Source organism: Diuraphis noxia, unplaced genomic scaffold, assembly GCF_037042655.1.
Source record: "Diuraphis noxia isolate RWA-SAM2 unplaced genomic scaffold, SU_Dnox_SAM2 contig0005, whole genome shotgun sequence".
NCBI classification, from domain to species: domain Eukaryota; kingdom Metazoa; phylum Arthropoda; class Insecta; order Hemiptera; family Aphididae; genus Diuraphis; species Diuraphis noxia.
This window is the reverse complement of record NW_028301715.1, coordinates 23,378,103-23,405,015: the sequence shown is the minus strand read 5'-3', so window position 1 is coordinate 23,405,015 and position 26,913 is coordinate 23,378,103. Positions and strand designations below refer to the sequence as shown.

Genomic DNA, 26,913 nt, shown 5'->3' with positions numbered 1-26,913 from the left:
GTAAATCACCGTATTTACTGCTGTTTTACGAATAATATAATGTCATGTTAGTTTATGTTCACAACAGTTAAAAAAACAGTTTAAAATATTTTAAAATCTCACAATCAGTTTTTATTTATATATTGTCATATAAACGATTATTTTGTATTTTAATTTCGATCAACATTGTAAATCTTTTCAACCCACGCTTGGGTTTTATAGTATAATATACAGGGTGACCCGCGAGGATTTACCCATTGCGATATCTCCTAAGGTAATAAATATATCATAAATCTGTTTTTTTTTTTTTATTATTAGACTCATATAGACAAGGGATACATGTATTTTAATTTTTAATTTAAATACATTTTTTGGTAAAAAAGTTAAAAAAAATTATTTTTAATCTTTTAATTAAAAAAAAAAGAAAAGATACCTATTTTAAAGAGTTTATTTTTCTGAATATTTTATTTTCATTAATCTCACGAGTTGTAATATTTTTTTTAGCTTATAGATAAAACAGCAAAATCTGTTTTTTTCTGGGTGACGAGTCCCATTCTACAGGTAGTAGGTATGTCCTCACGGGATATACTGTATATAAGAATTTGGTTAGTTTTTGGACATCAGTTTTATTTAAAGAAACTTTGTGATCATAGTTTTATCGTTAAGAATACTTGAACGTTTGTCCGTTGATACCGATATCGCATAATATCGATTTTGACAAAAATGTGCCAAATGTGTTTAGTAATATTTGTGGTTCGTATTAATGTTTTGTTAATATTTTTACAAAAAAAACAAAATGATTCGTGACTCAATTTTTTTCCCAAATAGTTGTAATAATTTTCGCACACCTGAACAAATTCGGACTTATGCGTGTATACTTACCGGGTATCGTCGATGGAACAGTTTTTATGCACTCGTCAGTTATGCATATTCAGGGAGTGTTATTTAAATGTATTCAAATATTTCATGAGATTTAATGAGAATGCCAAAAGTGCTTATACAACTTCTCGAAAATCGTTCGGCATTGTGTTTGTTATAACGTCGTGTTCTTTACCTCCGTCTCCCTCTCTCCTTAACTCATCCCTGTCTCCCGCTTTGATAATAATATTCAACAGGAATAGCAGAATTACTCGAGTAAAGACACTTGGGGTTTGTTAATATGCTTGTTGAATTTCAAAATTACACACTTTTGGCTGGAGCATTAGCTGTATTGTATATATTATCGTAGGCACCACTACATTTTTAAGTAAGTACAGGCTAACACGATTATAGTGACGACATGATATCATACATAATATATTGTATCCTACTACGCCATACGGCTTAAAACAATATAGTACACATTGATAAATGTACAATAATGTACCTACATAGTAACATATTTATTTTAATTGCAACATTGAATATTCTATAAATACACCTAATTTTTAGTTTTACATCATAAGCTTAATTGCTATTGACGATAATAACATCAATAAGAATAAAATATAAATTACTACATATAAAGAAAAAAAAACCTAAATGAGAGGCTCATTATACTTAATTGCAGTTTTGTAACAGATACTTTTTGAAAGTATTCGAGTAAAAATACAAATACTTATTTAGAAAATCAGTTAAATTACGTATTAGAATACTTGGCAAAAAAGTATTTAAGTACAAACATAAACACTTGCAAATACCTACTTTCAATTTTTTAATACATAATTAAATTTTTTAACCTATTAAAATAATAATTATAGTATAATTTATCAACAAAACCTGATTTTCATCGTGTAAGTTAGTTTTATAGAGGATTTTACATCATATCAGTTAGTGTAACTATCAAAATATACACACCTGATTTTTTTTGTCGAAGAATTAGTGTGATTCGGTTGAGTAGAAATACAAAAAAAAAATGTTTCATTTTTTATGCAATTAAAATCAAAAATCAAATAGAAAATAAATAAGCTTAAACAAATAAGTATTTTACGATTAGTATTTTATTTTGAATACAAATACTTTGAGAGAGTAATTTTTAAAATATTTAAAATACGTATTTGTGTACTTAAAAAAATGTTTGAATACTTTTTACATAACTTTCCAAGACTGCTTGACTGACTGTTAACAAAAGACGTGGCTCTCCTCAGAGGGTCGTCACCTAAATAATTTCTTGTTACTGGAGAGTTAGGAAGTAAGGGTCTCGTGAAAGGGTTATTCTTGGAATGCGAAAACCTATTCCGGAAAACAAGCAAGGCGAATAAATCACGACAGAAACTAAACCGTTTGAAAATATTATATCACTCATATCTCTCTCATTTTGCTCAGGGTAGATAGATTAAGCGCCATTAAGACGGGCTGCAGATAGTCATGGGGTAGGTCTGTGATTAATGTCCATAGATCGGGAAACAATTTTCACAAAAAAAGTATGCTGAACACGTTACATTTAGTTCTGGGGGACCACACCGCAGACCAGTTCTCTACAATTGAACGAGCAAAAAAAGTGTATAATATCAACGGACATATCTTTCTAACAAGGCTGAACCCCGGATGTATTCTGATAAACCTTAAAGCTCGCAACGATGACAATTCACTCAATATATATATATATATACAGGGTGTCCCACGGAGATCTGATAAATGAAATAACTTTTGTTGTAATCAATATTTAAAAAAAATGCCTTTTAAATATAATTTATAGACACTTGCGCTACATTTTTAGTATACGTTTTTTATTTTTTATTTTTTAATACTAAAAATAAAAAACTTAAAAATTGATAAAAAAATTTTCGAAGTATTCAATATAGCCAATTTGTAAAACTGATTTTTAGAAAAATGTATATGTTAAAAACACTTATTTAAGTTAAATGGCTGATTTTTTACAATTTTTTTAAATATCAATATTCTCATTAAATAAATTACGATCTAGTTTATGTTAGAAACATTATAATTTCAAAAAATATAAATTTTTTTAAATATTTTACATGAACATTTTTAAATATCATATTATGCACCTAGGTAAATTTATATTTTTTGAAATTATAAACGATTCTAACATAAACTAGATAATAATTTACTTAACGAGAATATATTGATATTTAAAAAAATTATAAAAAATCATCCATTTGACTTAAATAATTTTTTTTACCGTATACATTTTTTCTCAAAATAAGATTTAGTAATTGGCTATATTGAATGTTTTTTTATGAATTTTTAAATTTTAAATTTTCAGTATTAAAAAATAAAAAATAAAAAGTGTATACCAAAAATTATTGATTAGAACAAAAGTTATTTCATTTGTCAGGATGTCAGATCTCCCTGGGACACCCTGTATATAGGTATTGCAAATGATAATATCGGAGTTATAACGCAGTTATTTAAAAAAATATATATATAATAGAGTACTTATATGATAATGTGTAGTTAACAGCCTATATTTAGTATCATTATAATAAGCGAGTATTGAATTAATTGAAATATATTGTGAACATGTATGATGCATTACGCAGCTCTTAAAGAGGAAACACATATATGTATTATAAAACACAAAAGAATCTCGGTCACGGGCATCCCTCTTTGGGCATTTCGCGGTGTCTGAAGAGAGAGGCCGCCGCCCCCCAACCGGGCATGGCAGAAAACCAACGGGTGCCCATTCAAAATTCTGCCAAAATACCCACGTGTTTAAAACCTACAGTACCTTCCCCTACAGTTCCCCCAGGCTAATGACCTCAGTTGTCGAAGCCTTAACCCTAAAAAAAAAAAAAAACACAAAAAAACACAAAACACAAAAGCCCATTGGCAAATCGTTTATTTATTAAGTATTTCGAAACACTTATAGTTTGTTTAATACAATTAATAGCAGTGACTTGATTTCATACTAAAATCGTACGAAAAGTATGTCGGTATATTGTATGAAATGAAAATTTATTTTAATGAGACATGCATCACGACGACCATTTGTTGTTGGTATACCTGTTCAGCTGCTATTACTTACTATGGTTAGTTTCTGGTACGCAAATTAAATGCATTTAGTAGTCACCATCAAATGTCATTAACGTCAACTTGTGACTGTCATCGTGTGTGATGGCGATTGCGATGTAATGGAAGTGAGGAAATTTTACAATTCTGTCACTATTTGTCATTCGCCGCTAAATTACTTTTAATTATTTTGAAAACCAGACAAATGAAATTTCATATTATCTGGCTGATAATAATTGTTCAACATTAAATACGATTCATACTAACTATGGATACATTAAAATGAAATATAATATTAAATTTTAACAATAAAAAAATAACAATAAAATCACCGATGTTACAAGAAGTCTAAAATATGATAAATATTTTGATTTGTGATATGTGTTAAGTTTTACGTATAAAACATACACTAGGTGCATAATAAAGGTGTGTAATAACTAATAATCACATGTAGTGTTTAAAAATAGAATAATTAAATAGACTAGGTACAAATATGACGGTCAATTTTTAATGATAATATTAGTTTATATTATCCATATATTCTCAGGAACCCAGAAAAATAACAGACATAAAAATGAACTATCGTCTGGCTTACATTGCTAACGAACTCTAGAAATTCTGTATACTGATGACAAACAAACAATATATAAATATATATTTTTTTATAATTTCAAATTTCACAACGTGGTTAGCTACTCTGATAAATTCTTCAAATTTCCATTTAATAGTACTCGTTAAGTTAAAAATATAAATATATTTTTTCAGTGTCTACAAAACCAATATTTATATTCCAAGTGTTTTCATAAAAATATTTTAATGATACGAACACATAATATTATGAAACTATAATTAACGTGTATAACAACGATAACTTTGAACGGTGTGCCCGACCTATACTATTCGTATAGATAGGTATTTAGCGTTATAATTAAAACGGAAAATAGATAGGCTAGATAATATGCAGTTATCAAAATAATTCGTCGATTCATAAGAAAATATAATATTTTCTTCTTACGTCGTTGGATTAATATAGTAAAAATGAATTTATGTTATACTACGACATGACAATGGCCTGCATGGCGCGCATTTATTCTTGAATTTGTGATTTATGATCATTTAAAGAATTAAGCCAAAGATATGTCTGAATAGAAATACATAATGTGACTTTTGGATGGCATAAATCAAAAAGCCGTTCGTTGTTATTAATGTTTAAACGAATAAAGAAACGATGAAGACGTATTCGCGTACGTCTGACAAATGGGCTGTTAAAAGGAAAATTTTAACTGATGTCGTTGCGAGATTTGCGCGAATTGTATAGGACGATGTGGCTACTATAAAACCTCGGAACTGAGTGATAGGAGAGCATCAAGTCGAGATTACACACCGTAAAAACATTAAATATTACTATCGTCATATTACGGTGGTAATACGTAATTAATAAATATTATTATTTAGTTTGCACACGAGTAATGGATATGTCACGTCACGTCACAACATAATTGTTATCAAAAGAATTCATTACAATGTATGTTTTTTTTTAACGGCATATACAGTTTAAAAGGTCATAATTGATGTTGTTCGAGTAGTCGTGCGAGTGAAATATTGACCGTGACCGCTTAGTGTCAGTTACGGTTGTATATGGTTGATGGTGGATTGGGGGGGGGGGGGGGGGGGGGGTAGGGGACTAGAAACCCAATCGATCGAGTTTTTTTCAAACCTAATTATAATATTATATAAATCGTTTATTATACTTATACAGATCCATTTAAGTGGGTACACTAATTATCTAGATAAATATTAACTTTTTTTCTTCTATAGGTTTATTATGTTTTTCTGAAACCGTATGATATTTAAATTTTTTTCATCCTTATATTTATTGGTGAAACCACTATCAAATTTTGATTTTCAAATGGTAACATATTATAATAAAAATATCCTGAATTAATAAAACCATTTTTATAATGAGTTTGCGCGTTAACATTTTTATTTTTATTTGATTGGTTTGCGAGATACAGCTCCTCAAAGTATTGGTGGTTGAACGAGGTGTTATAGTCTGTAGATGCGGTATTGTTCGTGCTATTTTTCATTTGTAAAGATTGGGATCTTTAACTGATAAATTTGATACCGTTCGATCTAATAATTAACAATATTGATAACTGTTGTACTTAGTACCCGATTAATTGAAAGTCATATTACACCTATATGCCAATTTGACCATAATTTAATTAATTGTTATTTATTTTGTTACCTTGGATTCAACGACATCGAATTTATCACTAGCTCCTGGACTTTACAATTATTGAAAAAAATTAAAATACTAAAAACCACCAATACTTTGAGGAGCTGTATCTCGCAAACCAATCAACGAAAAATAAAAATTTTAACGCGTAAATTCATGAAAAAAAATGGTTTTATTAATTCATGATATTTATTTGTTACCATTTGATAATCAAAAGTTGACAGTCGTTTCACCAATAAATATAAGAATGAAAAATGTTGAGATATCATACGGTTTTATAAAAACATAAACCTAGAAGTTTTAAAATTAAAAAGTAATTATAAGTGTTTTCGTCTTAAATACATATCGTGGTCGTTTTAATCGCTAACCACGGTCGATCGATGTTTCATAAATCAATTACAAGTATACCTAGTGATTTTAATTGCTCAATAACTAGTGATTTAAGTCTGCTTTGCCAACGTCCAGTTTTATTAAGCCACGGTAAGAAAATGAAAATAAACATTTTTTCTTTGAAATCGTACGTGATCATTTGATTGGGCCGATGTTATTTGAAGGCGAACCAAGCCGGAAAATTGTACTTGGCCGCTCTCCAAAGTACGGGTTTCGGCCACAAATAGTTTTGGAAAACAAGAAAAATCACACTCAATTAGACAGAGAAATATTTCAACAAACTTGTGCTCCGGCGGTACTTCAATCGACCATTAATGCATTAGCAAGATCTTGACAAGTGATAATATTATGGGCGTCGTGCCCTTATTGAATGGTCCGCCAAAATTATTATTCACTCATCTTATTGTAACTTACCATCGCCATCGTGTTTTGAAATCAACAATATTTATTGCTTCAAAGTGAGACTCGGGCGTGTTCAAATAATTAATTATCGTACGATATAACGATATTATGTTGAGTGCCATCACGACGTTAAGGTGAATCGAATGCTTTTTTTCGTCTATAGGTTCTATAAGACGTATATATGGTATCGGAATATTTCTACGCTGGTGCGGTATATCTATATATTGCCTATTCATTACGCCGTCCAACCTTATGTTATAAATAAGCAAAACAATCGATTATATTGCTCTAGATCTAAATTATTTCAGATTACTGACTGAATTACGTATACACAACGATATTATCGTATAATAATATTGTATTATTCGGATTGGAGGCGCTTAGCTCTATCCTGTGTGAGTGTTCAAATGGTGGTGACGGAGTGACGAGGTGAGCTTGCTGCAACGCGGAAAGGATCAGCCATACAAAGCGTCTAGCCCGTTCTGGTGAATTAAACCACTACCGTGGTCGTGCCCGAATAATCGGTATAAACACGATTCTATTATACGATATGCACGCGTATGGCGTACTCATCTCATTATAATAATATAATATAATACGCAGACATTACCTCAAATATTAAGTATAAATAATAATAATATATATATATATATATGTATATCTTGTTGTGTTATAAACTATTAAATTATAATATATAATATATATATAGGTGTACGCGGTATGTGTATGTTTGACCGTTGGTGGTTAAATACTTCGGGTGACCAGTAGCCGCATACACAATGACATAATATATTATTATAATACACATAACGCGTGTATTAACAACACGGTGTGCATGGTTAGGTCAAACTAGTCGACGATACGCGTGCACGGTTTAACGTATGCATGTATATTATGACCAACTAAATGCCAGTGTAGTGTAGGTGTGCTATAATAATACAGTGGTTTCGCCAGCCGATGTTATAATTATAGGTAGAATTATTATTAACAAGTATAAAGGCTTCCACAACTGGGTCATTAACCAAGAATAATTACATTATTACAACATTAATGACACAGTTAACCGGTTAGTTTTGGTAGAATATTATAACGACAATGGTAGACATAGGTACACATTACCACCCCCCCCCCCTTCAATGAATTACATACCCAGCAAATACCTATAATTATATTATTTAACTTAATAAGTACCAGTTATATTTTGATACCAATACTGATGATGGTTCTGAAAAAGCCACATTCTGTTATATTGGCGTGTGTTTGTTGTGGATGTCTTGTTCCTCGCACCTTCTATCAATGATGTCCAGAAGAGGTGATTTAATACGCCACTCGACGTGACGAACATAGAACAATGGAAGGCAATGTGTTTTATCGTGAGCGGTTCTGTGGACTGGTAGAAAGGTTGTAAATAAACGTCGTGTTCCATTGGGTGTACATAATATATTTGCACTGATGAGGATAATGTGGCTAATTCTTGCTCGTTTGGGTAGTTAATATTGAACGGCCCGATTAGGTTTGCTTACCTCCTGAGATGAAATGCGCAATTTATTTATGTTCTCTTTGTGGTTTGTTAGTCATATTTGTCATTTCTTTGGCCGCAGTTCACAATCACATCTCGGTAGTGCATATATTTTTTTTAAGTTCAGTTACGGTTGTGGGTATATTATACGGTTGTGGGTTAAATGATCAACTCGCTTTAGCTAATGACTTGATTCTTTCATTGCCTTTAAAATCCGTTAGGGAAACAACTCACATAAATTCGTTCATTTTAGGCATCATGGTAATAATGTTATGGATTCCCTGGAAAATCTTGTTTGAATATTGAATGATTGGATGATTTCAGAGCTAAAAGTGCGTTCGGGGAGTGAATATTATTATTAAATTGTAACAGACCAACCGTCGTTATACTGACTCTGTAATCATTAATGGCTACTATCACATGACTGTACTTGAACTCAAAGTCAACAACAGTAATATATACGTAGTAATAAAGTTCTTCTGGAAAATCATTTCCGGAAATGTGCTCAAAGACTTGTAACAAAAAAAAAAATTTATAGTTCGAATAATTTAATTACTTTTTTTCTAGCTCCAGTAATATTATTTATTTTCTCCGTTAAATTGTTTATTGGTTGGAACTTGCATAAGTCGTTATTTAATCTTTGATGAATATCAAAGGTTGTACTTCAATGAAAACATTATGCAAATAATTAATTAATTTGTTAACTATTAAAATGTTGATTTAATTTTTAGACGTTTAACAGTAGTATAGTTTTTAAATGCTTATACTAGAACTTACTATAAACAAAGAATATTCAATATTTCTTTTTAAACATATGGATCTCAACAATTTTAATAAATTATTCTTCGAGAAAGATATTTTTTGTTGAGTTTTTGTAATGGACAATAATTATTAAAATACAAATTAATAATACCTCTTTAGATCGTGACAGAACACACAGATAAAATGTTCAATTAAAAAATTAAAAACTTCATTAATATCCACTTTTATACACTTCGATATTTTGTTGCTATTATTATTATTATTATTATTATTATACATTTATACCTTAATGGATACCAGTATGTGCAATCTTAATAATATTGGATTTAAGGATAAGGGTTTTAGCAGAAAGGTTCAAATGAACATAACCATTATTAATATATGTAGTAAATATATTATTATGTAAGACAATAAGACAGCTGATTATTACTGCTGCAACATATTAATTAAAAGTATGTTCTGTTAATAACTCACTGATTCACAGAAGAATAAATACCTATATAATATAATACCTACCTACATTACATAAAATATAATATGTACATAACATTTTGGGAAATTGCACATTGTTTCATTTAAAACATGAATGATTTTAAAAATTTTTAGTTTTAAAAATAAATTATAAACGCATTGTTTCATTAATAATTATAGTTGCAATCACTTAATAAGATGCCTTTTAATTATATGTTTTTAATGGTGATTTAATTGTTGAAATTCTAAAAATTGAGATAAATATCGAATTATTTTATTTATTTTTAATTTAACTTTATCAATTTAATGTTGTATTTAAAAAAAAAAATCAAATCAAATACTTGGAAACACGTGTTAAAACTTATGAACGTTTTTGCTATAAACTTTTAACGCAGAAAACTTTTCTAACATTTGTCACTACAGATAGTTGCCAAGAATGACTTCTATTCCAAAAGTATTTATTCTTCGTATATTGTTATATACCTATATGTCTGAAAATGAATCTATTTCATAGAAAATAATTGATGTGTAAGCATTGTTGTTAGATTTGTTATTGATATTTAATTTATTGGATATTTATTCGAATACAGACAAAATAGTTTACAAACTGATGTACTTAGTATGAATTTAAAATCGCCTATTAGTTAAAAACCATAATTTGGTTTTGTGGTTATTTTAGAGTAAGAATCGAACTAATATAAATTAAAACCTAACATAGAAATATAATACATTGGTATTCAAATGAATATGATAATTTAAAATTGGCTTTTATGAGGTATTATAATAATATCACATTGTTCAATTGGAAGTAAACGAATTGTTATGGTTCTAATGAAGTAGTAGAAAAATAATGAAATAAAAATTTTCTATCTTTTTTTAAACAAAAGCACTAAAGTAGTTTTTACACTTCAATGAGTTCTATATGTAATCATTACAATCTGCTTGTTTGCGTCGAAGATCAAACAAATCGCCATTAGTGTAGAATCGAATTGTATTTGTTGTACTGACTTGAATAAATACATTTCATTTATGATTTATAGATTTTTTTCTGGTTTCTGGTTAATTAATTTAGTTAAATTGGTGAATCATTACTTGTCAGTCGTCTGTTCCTGATGAAATATTTACAATATTAACTCGTACGTTATTTATACTAAAATATACAATCGTTTGAGAAATAATTGAGATTAACATAGAACTTCCAACCATACAAATACAAAGTTTTCACTTTAATTATAAATCGTGATAAATACCCAGGAAAAATCTTTTTTTTTATTGAAGATAAAAGTTTATTTACAATCTATACATACAGTGTATAATAAGTAAGTGTGGTGACTTAAAAAGAAAAAAAATAACATTTATTACAGAGAAGGAAGGCTCCCAGCAGTGCCACCTGACAAGAAGTTAGGGGTTGAGTTTATTTATTTTATTTTTTATAATTAGGGTTTTTAATTTTTTTTTTTTTTAATTAGGTATTGAGCAGATCTTTCGGCCATTGCCTTTTTAACCTTCTAGGAATGATTGAGGTAGAGGATAAACTTTTAATTATGGGGTTTGAATAAGTGCGGAGCGTTGAGTGGAATTTTGAGCAATAGGATTTGGCTAAGTCGTTTAGGGTTGGTATGTTCAGGTCTTTATGTAGATTTTTATTGGTAACATACCAAGGGGCAGAGGTTATTAGCCGTAGGCATATGGATTGGAATGCTTGGATGGTTTTAGTGTTTGATGGTTTAGCTGGCCCCCATAGTTGAATGCCGTAGAGCCAAGCCGGGTGAATTATCGATTTGTATATCATAAGTTTGTTGGTTAAAGAAAGTTTTGATTTTAATAGGGGTCTCAAAAGATGAAGTCTTGAGTTCACTGATTTGCGTTTTTGTTTAAGATGCGAGCTCCAGTTGAGGCGTTTGTCAAATATTAGCCCTAGGTATTTAACTTCTTCTGACGAAGGAATTACTTGGTTGTTAAATGTGACAGGAGGGCAAACAAATTTACGCAATGTAAAAGTCAGGAAAAATCTATAGAAAATATTATATTTCTAATTATAATATAATATAATTAACAAAATATGATTTTGTGCGAATTTATTAATTGTAATATAAATTGTTTAACTATATAATTTGTTTTAATCCAATGACTTACAAGGTGGTTATTTTTTTTTTGCTATTAAAGATCACTCGTTGGTTTTACTTAGTTTTACAATAAGGTTTATTAATTTAATTTTTATTTTGTGAAGTGTTTGAAGAAGTACTAACAATAATTCTTCTTTTAGCGACGTCATAGTTTAACATATAATCTACGTGGTTTCTATCTTCCAAAAGAAGTAATTTTTCAAAATTCACAGCAGATAGTTTCTGTTGGTCTTTCTTATGTCTGAAGAGTTGATATAATCTCAACAAGCATTGGTTAACCTTGTTCAGATCACAATAATTTTTCAAGCTCGAAGATTTATCATTGCTCTTCAATACATCATCACTAATCAGTATTCACTACTATTCTGTGTTGTGATAAGCGGAGCTAGACTTCATCCAATATCTGTATATTAAATTATTTTTTTCTTTTATTTTCATATACATAGTTGATTTGCATTAATAGATGTAGTTTCAAATAATTCTATTGGAAATATTTATATTATGAACATTAAAAAAATAAACAAAAAACAGAATTGAAATGGAATCAAATAATAATCAGTTAGTACGTGCAGGATTGTTCAAAATAACACATATTATTTTAGTCGACGGGAATTTTCCGTTTAAATTATTATTGCCATTGTATATTATAATCATTAAATGTAGTAAATTACATGATACATTTAAAACAGCTGCAACCAGGATAATAAAGTAATATGAATGGAGAGACGTTTTTTGACAAGCTGCAAAATTGCGCCGAACATAAGCCCGTACAGTAAGACCTTAATAAAGTGTTTATTTTATATTATGTAAATTTAAATGATATTTTATTATTATAAATTAGATTTTCGAATAATTTATGCTAAGATAAAATATATCTTACGGTAGTTATTATACATTGTATGATTAACATCGTCTTATGGAATTGTCAACTTTCGATTTTTCTATGGTGTCATTTCAAAGGGATTCATTGACAAAAAATATTATATATAATAAAGAACTATTAATTAATAAAAGCATGGAAATTGAGAACGTTATTTTCTCGTTTCCCAGCTCAATAAATTATGTTGAATATGTGGTGGGGCACAATCGTTTTTAGTTTTTTTTTTATGTATATTGTTTTTAATATTGAAAAAAAATATGCAGTTATTTTACTAATAAGGTTTACTAGCTTGGTGGTTCAAATTACGAAAAATGATTTAATTATTATACATTATTAGAAAATATATTACATTTATTAATTTATTAATTCATATCTCATGACATTGTACAGAGTGCGTAATATGTTACATATGCATTTTTTTTTTTAAATGCTTATGTAAATTCGTCTTGTGACTATTATATTATGTGCAGTATTTTGTTTAAAGTTAATGTAAAAAGGTAGTCATTTTTTTATGTTTATATACTGATTATAAAATTTCTGTAAGTATCAATAAAGAAATGAAATAACTTTTGATGTAATTTTTCTGTGATGCTATTCTTGTTTTTTTTTTTTTACTATTATTGTGCGCAATAACTATTTTTGGTTGAACAAAAAAAAATATATAATATAATATGTAAAGGATGGAGAGCACGAGGTAAAGCCAAAAAAAGGACAGACAAGATAAGCACGTACGCGGAAAAATTGTCTTTTATCTAAAGGATCAGCGGAGTGCAAACACTGGCCGGCATGAGTATATATATTTTTCTCGGTTCAATTTTGATAACGACAGTTTTTGCTTATGGTTTGGACTCTACCAACTATCCTCGAGGGTTATAGCTTTATGAACAGCTCTCCGTTATTCGGATTGCAAACGTCACAACTCTGGTCAGTGATCACAATAACAATAGTGCAATGTAAATCAACAATTCGTCAGAAATCATTCGCTATAATATTTTAATTTACGTGTTTATTTGAACACACAAAACATCCATGTAGGCATATTATACAGAATAAATTTATTTTTCTATTAAAAAGTACTAATTCATAATTGTATTAAAAATAGTTAACGTTAGATATTGAAATTAATATTATTAAAAAATAATATATTATATTTTTAAAAGTCATTACGTTTTTATTATTAACGATGACAACTTACAAATAATATAACATATTATAATTTTAATCTCTGATTCATTTGCAGAATTTTTAGCGGATGGTGTAATATAAAAATACAGTTTCAGAATTATTGTTGTTATAGTATTTAAAATCGAAATGAGCAGAGTGAGAGGCCAACATTTTTTTGAGGAACTATAATAGCTAAGGGTACCACTAAGCAAATGTTTTATTATGTTGCAACGAAGTACCTGCTATAAAAATAATTATGCAAACGAATATGAAATTAAAAATGTATGTTGTAATTTAAAAATAATAAAAGGCTTTGTAAAAACGTTGTTTTGTAAAGGCGGTGATCGTTCTGCGATAAAAACCAAATAACGAACATAAATATAAACATGCGTGTTGTCTAGATTTTTATTACCTAATATTATGCTGAGCGCCGACACTGACTTTTCTTTTATTATTTTCGAAATTGAAAAATGAACATCAACGTAAAAAATAAAATGAAAATAACAATATGCGCTAATTAGGTTGCACGATTAAAACGGTCGTCAACTGTTAATATTGAATGATCGACGATAGGATGAGGACAATGCAATAGTGTTCAGGAGCCATCAGCTATAATAATAATGTTGTCGTACGTTTACTCGAACTATTGAAAAAATAAAACGTTGCTCGACAATTTAATGGAACGACTCTGCGCAGGCATCCGACTTACGCGTTATATTATTGTACGATATTTATCAGGCAGGATGTATACGCGACAACGGTGTAGGTATATATAATAATAACGAGTGAGTTAATTGATTTCATGTGCGTAATCGACCGAGACAACGTCACACGGATACGCACGAACGGATGATCACGGACGCGTCGTCGAACACGTTTCCTCCGAAGGTGTTTATCGATATTGTTTTACTTTTTTTCCGCCAACACAATTATCATTAGTGCAGCTCCGAAAAACAAACGAAAATAATCGGTTTTGGCTAAGGAATTGAACTTTAGGATGTCGTCTCAAACGTCTGGTAAAACGTTCAAACGTTTTTGCACAATTAATTGTTTTTTGGGAGCTGTTCATAAGCTGCAGCTGATGTGTAAAATAAATAAATATTATATTATGACGTGTTCGCCGCACACGCCAAAGCCAGCCGGGCGACATTTTATCGATGGTTGTGATCAGCTGCTGCCTGCTGTTCAATGTAAACAGTTTTAGCTGAAGATTTTATTTAGTCTCAGGTGGGGGAGGTCGTATAATGTCCACGATGAGCGGCTGATCCGAGTCCGCAAATTTTGGATAATGATATAATTAATATAAATATAGATAATACAGCTAGTCAGAGGCGTACGCAGATGGTTCTACTAGAGTTCTAAACTCCCTCCCCGCGCCCACTGAAATTTTTTCATCCTAAATAAAATCTCATTAACCTCCATGATCAATTAAAACAGATTAGATTAATTGTTACTTTGTTTGTCATTTTTAATAGTTATAAAATAAATTGTAAAAGAGCAATAAAATCGATAACCTGCTGCATAATTTCAACTTTATTTCGGCTTATCATTGATTATCACGTGTATTATGACATGAAGAACCTCTGTAGACGGTCAGTTTAAATTCTCGAAACTTAAGCTAAAATGTCTACTAAATTCCAGACTAATTCTATGATTTGTTTTAATTAAGCAAAAAATAATCTACTGTTCTGCTTAATATTACATTCATAATATTACGTGCAACGGTGTGATGTGTTTAATAGTATTATATACTAGTGTTAGTGTAGTGGTGTGGCGTATACAAATATTCCTCTATATGATAAAAATAATATTCTCGGACGTAAACAATGACGTAATATATTACTTCTCTTGTCTTGCCCCGAGTCTGGTTAGCTTCGCAAAACCACCTGACCACCCGTTTAAGGCCGTAAATTGTACATCACTAGAACACTGCACCAGACGAGTTTGAATCGAGTTAAGAGGATGTAACCGTAACGTCTTTTACACGCACTCGTTATTATTATTATTGTTGCAAAACCTTTTTACGAAACACAAAATCTATAGCCAGATCGTTAAAATCAGATAAATAAACCATCATAATAACACAAAAGTTACCTGCAAGGCGAAGTATATTATTATTACCTATAGTCGATTCGTTACCGAGGCGTCTAACAAATCAAAATATGGTGTTGGATAGGAACAGAGTGGCAATTTATTGGTACCTATAGGTAATTGGTGTAACATATAAGTCATGTTCTTGCTTCAGTTCTAACGGTATATATAGATAAAAGCGTTTTTTTTTTTCAAAACTAGAAATACAAAAAGAGTTGTTTCGCCGTATACTTGTATAATATATGATAATCAGGGATTGTCTTTTTTTTGCCTATTTTCTTTAAGCTGACGGCGCTCACCTACGGACGGTACAACAGTGTATTCACATATAGGTAATATACATGTTCATATGTACGTTCAATATCAACTCCTAAGCCCTATATATATATATATTTAGCTATATACCGATAGACTTGATTACACTGTGTGTCGTAATATTTGTTTAAGAGTGAATTATGTCAAGTACTAATTTTGACTTGAACATAATCAAAATCCGTTTTTTAATAATTTTATCAAACTAAACTTGGTTATATAAAATAAAACTTTCCACACACTTGTAATATACTCGTGCACGTGTAAACACACCCACACCCACACACACACACACACACACACACACACACACACACACACACACACACACACACACACACACACACACACACACACACACACACACACACACACACACACACACACACACACACACAGTACAGCATATAATTGTCAAATAAACTCCTGAAAAAAAAGAGAAACAAATAATTTGTGTTATTGTTACCAAAAACCATGAGATAGAAAACCCTATTTGCTAATATGGACTTCATGTAAAACATGGTTGACATAGTTTTTTTTTTTAGACACTCTTATTTTGTCAACTTATGTGTCGAAATTCGGTAGTGAACCTTTGCATGATCACATGCAACGTACAATTTTTTTTTTGTTTTTCTAAACGTAACAACCAGTTTTGAATTTGAATAATGTTTCATGATTATTTAATCATAATGTCATTATGAAATCGGCGCTGTGAACGCATATATTTGTAATATGTGACATGTGACTCAAATAAGCCACGTCTTAGTTATGTAGAACGAGAGAGAAACGGGTGAGTACACCTGCGGTGTCTTGATATTTCGTTCAATGGAAACAATTTTAGTCAGAAATAATATTAAGTAGGCACACTGTTGTTGCGGCAATAGTGTGGAGCTTACTACAATGTCCCCCACTAATAAATTGCATCAGCATAATATTATATACGTTCGCGTCAAATAACTTTATTCATATCAGTTCGACACTGCATCAGTTTAACTGATAAACCGTTCGAAATAATCCCAGTGGTGATCCAAACAATAATAACCGCAGGTATCTATAGTGCCTGTGTGTCAAGTACTCATATCGTACACGAAATAAGATAAAACATAATATTATTATCGATCGGATACGACATCCATTGTCCGTCCGGAAGTGTCTATCATAATCTATATTATGATATTATTAAAAAAAAAAAAAAAACTCTGGTTAGGTTGATATCACGTGTTAATTATACTATAATAATATATCAGATACAACGAATGATGTTCTCAACGATTTTTCGAGGTTTTAATAAACTTTTTCAAATGATAGAAAGGTATAAATTCCGCTGCCTATAGACTTTTATTTCCACCTAGTTTGGTACTTATATAGGTATCCGATAATAGATATTAGGTTGAGTAGTCTTGTTATTCGATGACCAAATACATCTCTTATTCCGTGAATTCCTTCCATAATGCACCTATATATTGATGTTATTAATTTTAATTTGATTTGACATTCTATGTACGAGTGGGTTTTTTTTCGGAAATCAATATACGAGTAGCAATATCTACTATCGTGGCACTCGTCTTTGAACTTGCAGACTACTTTAAATTATTTTTTACAACCGTCGGAAAACCGACGACCATAATTTCAGTTTATTGGATTTAGAAAATGAGACAATCGCAGCAAAAGCTACAATGATATATTATTGTAACAATTTATATAAATATTTAAAATATAATATACGTGTGTAGAACAAAAAATAAAAATGTTCGTCTCAAATGAATAACGTTTCCTTGCATAGGTACTGTTTTTTTAATAACAAAAGTTAACACCGTTATATTTCATCGGCAGCGTAACCTACGTTTATAACGCGTCTGCACTAAGGGTATTCGGAACGTTAAAAAAAGCCACTGAACTTTCGTGCATTTTACGAGCATAAAGAGTTCCTGCGAAAACAAAGTTTATTTATTCTTATTTCATAAGCAAATGTTTTATGGTACCATAAATAATTACGAAGCGCGACTTTTCACCGGACACGGACTTCTTCTTCCACTGCATGGAACCAAACTGCAATAAAACACTCTTGCAGGATTACAATCTAGACCTAAACCTTGATGTCCTGAGGGTTCCAGCGTTTTATATAATCCAGAGATGGGCGAAATCTACTCTCCCGGTTGTATAGTGTAGACGAATCGTGATTCCAGGTCGACGAACAAGATGATTTCATCCCCCTTTGGGAAACCGTTGCGCGTTTTCCTATAAAAACAAAAGATATATACGCGAACTTCATAAAAATCTATTTTTATCATATTTTCCTATGCGTGACCGAGTTGCTGTGCATTTGAACTGCAGCTGTCTTCCTTGTTATTGTTTTTAATCATAAATACAATTTATATTTATGTATAATGGTATATGGATTGTTCTATACAACAAACATTTTCGGAAATGGACGATAAGAACGATATATAAAAATAAAATATACATATAATTCAATACTGTATTATAGTCGTATATAATATTAAAGGTCTGATGCGTATACTACTTGATTGAGTTATTTTTTTTTTTAAATCTCAACATCTTACTATAATATATTGACCAAATTATGTGCAATCAATAATATAATATCATACGTTTTTCATTTCTATAATAATATTATTTATAATCGTTATTGGTTGTATAAATAATAAATTTATTTATTTTTTTATTGAACTTAAAAACATCAACAGCAAAGTTTATTATTTTTGGCTTAGTAAATAATGAGTGATCTCTAGAACTAAAGTTATACAATTAATATGGTGTTAATTTTGTGTGATTTCCTCTTACATTAATATTATCGTTATCGTTAGCAGAATTGTATAAGTCGGTTTTTCTTTGGACATTTTAAAATTGTATTTAGTTTTTGCGTACTATTATGTGAAAATTGGTGCATCGTATTTTCTCCTCAAGTTATATTTATTCTTATTTATTTTTAAAGAGTGGAGAATGGAGATACTGCTATTCTCGCATTATTGATTTCAATTTTAAAGTAAATTATATATTATTACACAATTTTATTGTTCGGTAATAACAGATAGATTAATGCGAAATTTTTAACGTAACGAAATTTTTACAAATGATTTTAAAACGTTCAATCGTAATAGAGAAGAATTAATTTGATTACTTTTTTTGTCGTGTGTTTATGTACAAAAAAAAACTCTAATTAAATATGTTTAACAAAATACATTATATTTTACTATATAGGTACTATTAATATTTATTGAAACAATAACTATACGGCTAAACCTGTACAGTTTACCCAGCGAGTATAATATTTTGCAAAAAATAAAAAACAACAAATACTCGAATGCTATAGTTACGAACGCGTATGTGTGTTTATTATTTGTTCATCTGTTAAAAATAATTGGATTTTTGAAGTTGGTGAAGTGGGAATGCAACGCGCAATGTAGGAGATTGCGATAAAATGGCAGTGGAGTCTGCAGAGAAATTACACCGTCAATCGGTCATCGTCTAAACATGTCGATAAGTAAATCCTACACACTATCCTATTTAACGGTATTACTTCCGTAACAGAGAAATTCTATACGTAATCCTACAGGCTGCTGGTCCTTTATAAAACACACCCATACACTCTCACCCTGCACAGTCACCACCGACCCCGCCCGAACGGAGCTTTTGCTCCAATACCTACTTTCTTCGTTGTCAATAAATGCTTATCAGTAGTACAAATACGTTGGCTTGCCGCTTGCACGTACCGGATACCTACTTTAAAAGAAAACGTCTCAAACGACATTTTAACCAGTTGATGCTTTTTCCTTATATTGTAAAATCGAGTAATACCTATATTTTTTTTCGTGCAGTCATAATAATAACATTAGCAAATTTGCAGCAATGACTTGCATACACTGACGAGATTTTTGGTCCAAGTTCATGATAGAAAAATGATTTATTTTATTGATTCTATTAAGTTATTCTATTTATTAATTTTGTTTTAATTCTTTCTTTTTGATTTTCCAAGTATTTTCCAACTTTCAATACAAAAATTCAAGTGTAGTCGCATACCCTATATTTTACATATTATTATCTACGGCGTTTGCGCGTGGCGTATTGAGTTATATGGACTTTATGAATAATTCGAATGGTGAAAAAACCATTATGTTATAAATCACTATACTGTGTAGGTTATATTTAAGTCAGCTGAATAACATTTTACTTTTTAAAAAGCTCTTTTCGTATATCGAGCTTAATAAATTCGTTTATTTTGTTTTGTTAATCATTTCTCCCCTCCCTCTCCCCATCACCAGCAACAGTAAATAATGTATACTACTATATATTATTATTATTATAATATATTATGCTATGCTCCTCATCCCTACCCTACCGCACATATTTATGTTACACTAGCGATAACGGTGTTTACCGTTCCATCGTTTTCCGCAGTAAATACGTTATAAAACATTTACACGCCTGCGCGTTTCTGAGTGTAATTATTGTCGAATAACTAATAAATATTAAATACTTAATGCTTTGGAGTGAAAATTAAAACTTCTCGTACAAAGATAAGAAACAATACAGATTATCATTGTCATTTTGACGTGGGTACCTACTGCATGAAGGCGTATATTATTTCCACTTAAAAAGTTTTTAGTTTGTTTAATGTCTATATCGAATTATTTCATTCTTTTAAAACTATATCATTCAATATAAATTTATCAGAACAATAAGACGCGCAGTCACTACTTTGTAATTAAAATAACTTCAAGTATTTCGAGGATAGTACTATTATATTATTAAGCACCCGAAGGCTAAAATTACATCACTTTTATAATACAATGCATTTTTAAAGTATGAATAATGATTACAATACAGATTACCATGTTGTTATAATTATATGTAATATTTTGCGCATCAATAAAAGTAAACGGTTGTTGTATTATTATTGTACAACTGTTTAACTAAAAATAATTTAACTTCTTATGGGACCATCCGTGATAGTCTGTCGTAATCGTATAGTTAAATTAATATAAAGTTTTCAACACTTGTATATTATAAACTTTAAACAGTGAATGTGCAATTTGAAAACTGTATTACATTTTATTTACACGATTTCTTAATTTATAATGAACTCGAAATCGACCGTTATTAAAATAAAATCACTATATTATTCCTGTTGCTCGAAAATGACGAATTCGTTATCAACGATTCCTGCCACAGTGTTTAAATGGCAATTTTAAACTATAATAGTATTATAAATAGTATTTTTGAAAATCTAAAAACAACTTTATCAGCTATGGTATATTATTGCTATGGGAATATTAATAATATTATTGTCTTTATACCATATTTTTGGTGTAATGTCATTCATGTTAAAATTCCATCGTGTGCATATGCCGTGTCGGAAATACGAGTTACATAATTGGAATATACGTTCAAAAGACAGTGTTATCCTTTCATTTTCATTACCAACATAATATATATATATACATATACATATGTATTAATTTATTATATAATATTATTATATTACTTAACATATATATAATGTATTAAAATAAACCTTAAACGGCTTAAACCTTTGGTATAATATCAGACATCCGACAGTCAGATATATTACTGTACGTGTGTTTACGGTACGATTTTTTTTGTTATTGATCAAACCAGATATTTGGTGTTGCCGCAAAGCTGGTGAATGGGAGAACGCACGAATCGTGCGAATATCGCTGCCTATGTTTCGTATATGCCATAAAAATACGCGTGTGTTATAATTGAGTTCTCTTTGCGAGAAACTGCACGTCAAAAACACAAACCTTCCATGGATTTCGTAGGTTATATAAATATATTATTATTTATTGAGTAGTATAAAAAAAAATGTTTCTTTTCCACCAAAGGCCGGACGTGTGTTAAAAGAAAAAAAATTTGAACATATTGATAGCGGCAAAACAAAAAACATGCTTTGAAGGATTTTAATTGAAAACATTGATCTCCACCCACGTCATTGCCAGATGTACCGTTGTTTTAAAATCAAAGACATAATTTTAATCAGCATGTGAGTCTTAATTATGTCTTTACAAATTTATAAAGATCGGATAATATTATTAACATTGCGAAATCATGAGGTCAGTCATCGATAAGTATAATATCTCAAAATATAATACACTGTTCAGCAGAGCAATTTGTAATATTTTATAAGTTAATATGAAAATTAATGAAATATTTCTCTACGTTAGGTAAATCTTGAAATTTGTTTTGTTTTAAACAAAATTTATGATTAAAAAAACCGATATTGTTATAATTTCGATTAAGAATCATAACGTTCAATATATAGGACCATTTTTTTGCTATTATAATATCAGTCACCTTAGTTTGCTGCAAAACAAAATTTGGTTGAACAAAAGACTAAAAATAACTTGTTAAACCCGATATTATATGATTATACTTGCAAAGTTGCAAAATAAAAATTATTAATAATTCATACAATTATTTATTTTGTTGAGTAAATGTACAATAATTAACACTATTGTACTAATCTATCATAATTGTAGTATACTTGACTAGAATAGTAGTTACTTTTTTGTCATTATAGTACTTATTACTAATAAATATTATCACGTAGATATAGCCTATTGGTTTTAACACTTTAGTTAATAATGATTATTTTTTAATGTTAATTAAATAGTTCATCTTATGTTTATAGAATTGCCAACCACCAATAGAAATCAAATTATCGTTACAAATAAAATATACTACCTAATTATAAAACTAATTTTATATTTTCCAATCACTCTGTATTCTGTAGGACACGCTGTAGAAATCAGTCAATATTTTTAATAAAAATATTATTAATGATGTCAAATTTGTTATACTATAGTATACTAAGTATTAAAACATAGAATACGTCAACATGGTATATTATTGTTATCGACGATCAACGATGAAGTCATTTCTGGGAAAAAATAAACACCAGCACTAAAAATAAACCAAAATTAAAAATAATTATATCCTTATTTGAGATAATACCTGATCGATCGCCTATAAATTATTTCAAAAGGTTACCTCAACACTAAGTCAAAATTATGAATTATCAAATTGTACACTAATTTTTCGACGGGTAGTCTCTATACTTCGGCGATCAGGGCAATGTCATAGATGTTAGTTACTCGTTTAATATTCTATTTAAATCAATATTAAATAAATTGTATATTATTTTACTGCCATAAAATTTAAAAAATAATAAATCTGTAAATGATCATGTTTATTTAGAACATTTGGGTTATTGATAACTTTTTAAACTGTGCGTCTAAATGCTTATTAGTTTGGCTTAAATGATTGGCCTGATTGGGTATTGATAACTAAAACCTATGTATAACAACATTTTGATTTTAAAAAAATCGATTTACAACCTTTTGATTCTTAGCCCAAGATATCATAGAATACCCTATTTTTTTTTACTCAAAATATAATATATACCTATATATATATATATAATATATATGTATAGTTTAAAAGTGATGTTAAGTGTCTCTAGGCGACAATACAACATATTGAACATTGGTATACTTATCATACAATTTCGATGCAGCCTTGCTCTTTTTGTTTATTTCTCCGTTATATAGAACTACTATTGGATCTATTTCTTGTAAGAAGGATTATATTTTTTACTTTTTATTTTTTCATCTTTTTTATTAAATAAAGTCTTACTGACGTATGTCATCAACTTAGTGTTGAATAGAAACATTTTTTTTTACATTTCAAAACAATTAGTAATCATTAGAAAAATTATTAGTAAAAAAGATACAATCGGCTACGTTTTGAAGTATTTACAAATCAAAATAAAATAAAAATTAATAATCATATTTATAACAACAGGTCGTGTGGGCGTCGACGTTTGAGTCGGCGTACAGGTTGATCACTTAGACTATAAAATTTCGCACCGTGAGCAGGATTGATGTGTTCGTTGATATTTTGTAAAATTATACATCAATTGAAAATAATTTAATTAGTTAAAATGTACCTACGAATGATGTGGAAATAGTTTTTAGTACCTAGTATAACGGAACCAAATTTCTATAACTGCTAAATGTAGATTTAAGTGACTGAGAATAAAGTTATTTTCGAACATTAGTTTTATTTTCAACGAAAAAATTGTGATTTAATTTAAATAGATTATACATATCGGTCTCGGTTTACATCGGCACCTCTTTTCAGGTGTAATGGAAATTAATAAAAATGCATTATGAACTGAATATTTAATAGAATTTATGCATAAATAATGTACGTACTTTATTTAAGTTATTATATCTGTTCTTACTGTCCATGTATTTTTTCATTTAAAATTAAATCTCTTTTTGAAAATTGTTCGTTACTTTTGTGATTCTCTGCTCTGAGTATTGTATTTAAATTATCTATGACTTCTGAGATTAAAATTGTATGGTAGACAACTATATGCCGATTTATACGTGAAGATAAGATGAAATTCCTTCATTTAAATGTACATCTGTATTAAAGTCATGAATTTGTTTTTATTAATTTTTTGGACACACGTTCGTAGAGTTTTTTTCTCAACAAATACCATTAAATTATGTATAGCATAATGACTTTTAAGTTTTAAATTTACCGATGATTTAGTACATACATATATGTATATATTTATAGCACATAAACTGATTACGTAATTCACCTGTTTCAGATGTTTTAAATTGGTCTCCGAAGACTGTGGCTCTACAAGGTAAGACATTAATGAATACCATTATAATACCAATGAATACTATAAACAAGTCGATATTTACGTACCACAGTTGACATATTAAAAACAAGTGTCTGGTAGAAGTGTTTAAAATGTCAAATGGGGTTTTATACGAATGGATTGCTTTGCTTTGACCCCAACAAAAATATAATTATGCAAATGCCGCTGAGAGGTATTGGGCAAGGTGCCTAGCTACTTTGTATTGTGTTTTCGAAAAAATCGGTGAACCAATAACGGCTCACCGTCAAATAAAATCGATTGTCTAGTATATCTAGTTATTCAAGTATTATTATTTCTACGTGACTGTATAAAGTGTTATCGCTTGAATGTCTGATGACTTTGAATTAACTGTTCTTCGGTTTGTTCTTTGTTCAATGTATTTTCATAAAACATAAATTAAATTGTGTTCATAACATATTTTACACTGAACACAGTTTTTTTCATATATTAAGCTTTTATTGATCAGTTTTCGAGTGTCATGCATTTAATTTAATGTTATTGTTATTGAAAATATGGCTTCCACATTTATTACTACGTACATTTATTCCCTTAAGAATAGTCGATGATTAATTTATCAACATATTATGTAACAATTATAGTCAAACTATTAGTTTGATGATTCAATTAAAATAGTGTACCTAAGAATTTCTCCCTTTTAGTCTGTCTCAAAATCGGTAAAACGTTTAAAAAAAAAAATTGTTCATATTATAGAAATATAAAAAGTAAAATTTCAATTTTAACAGCAAGTTTAAATTACATTAATCAATTCATTGTCACGGGTTGACATATTTTTACCTCTAATTAAAGACAATACAATCAGTTTTGCTGATGTATTTTTAGATTCTGAAAGAATCGATGAATATGTTCATTTAACAATGATGTGTTTAAAAAAAAAATATTTTTGTGTATTTGTTCCCGATAAGTAATCAAAGTCATACTTTGATTTTTACTTCAGTTTCTTTTCTAGTGAGACAGTGAATCTAGTTGGTTCTCAGTATAATTCCCAGTATTTTTCATAAAGGTCAGAAAAAAAATGAAGGAAAACCTAAATTTCACGCAAATCAGTTTTCAACAAAATTGATTTTGTTTTTGGTGTATCTCAAAAACAAATGAACATTGATAATTTAAACTATCGTAAAATGTTTATGTTTCCATTTCATATGTGCCATATGATTTTTAAAATGTTTTGACTCTTTATGAGCTACACATTTTTTGGTACAAGACATTTTCAACTTTTATAGGTTTTATTCATTTAATTACTGTTGATAAAAAAAATTTCACTTGGGTACAAGCTGTTATTAGTGGGAATTAAAAAAATTCGAGCATAAATCTTCAATAATTTTTATGAGCACCCATGAATTTAGAATTTCAAGAACACTCGACAGTTATGAAAATTTGCAAATTATTTATTCGAGATATTCCTACAAATGTTTTTATCTAAGATTTGTTTTTTTAATATAAGATACTTCATACATTTTTCTATCTTTATGATAAAAATACATCCGAAATTTAAATTTTTTATAAGCATTTAAAATTTGCGAAATCTACATAATTAACTACTATGCAAATAAATAACCGTTAAGGAAATAAAAAAAAATTATTTTACCACTATAAAATTATTGAAACTATTATTTGTACGGTAATAATTGGTTTTCTTTATTTTTATAAGCTTTGAATTGCACAAAAAAGGTATTCTATTGTATTAAAAGCTTAAAATTAAATTATATTTTTTTAAATATAAAAAAAAATAAAGAACTTCATGTATGTGATATTTCGAACACACTTTAGAAATCGAGTAAATATTAAAATCAGAAAAATTACATGAATTTGTAATGTACTTAGTCTTTACTAAAAAGTACTATTGAAATCATAAACACGAAAGGGTCGTTGATAATGTTCATA

At 29.1% G+C, this 26,913-nt stretch overlaps 1 protein-coding gene across 1 annotated transcript in view; it reads left to right on the top strand.

The window, feature by feature from the left end:
* LOC107166027 (agrin-like) overlaps positions 1-26,913 on the top strand; it is a 196,823-nt gene that overhangs the window by 54,246 nt on the left and 115,664 nt on the right. Inside the window, exon 3 of the mRNA XM_089228706.1 lies at positions 24,955-24,993. Within this exon, the coding sequence (XP_089084832.1) occupies positions 24,955-24,993 (39 nt within the window). The remainder of the gene's footprint in view (positions 1-24,954; positions 24,994-26,913) is intronic.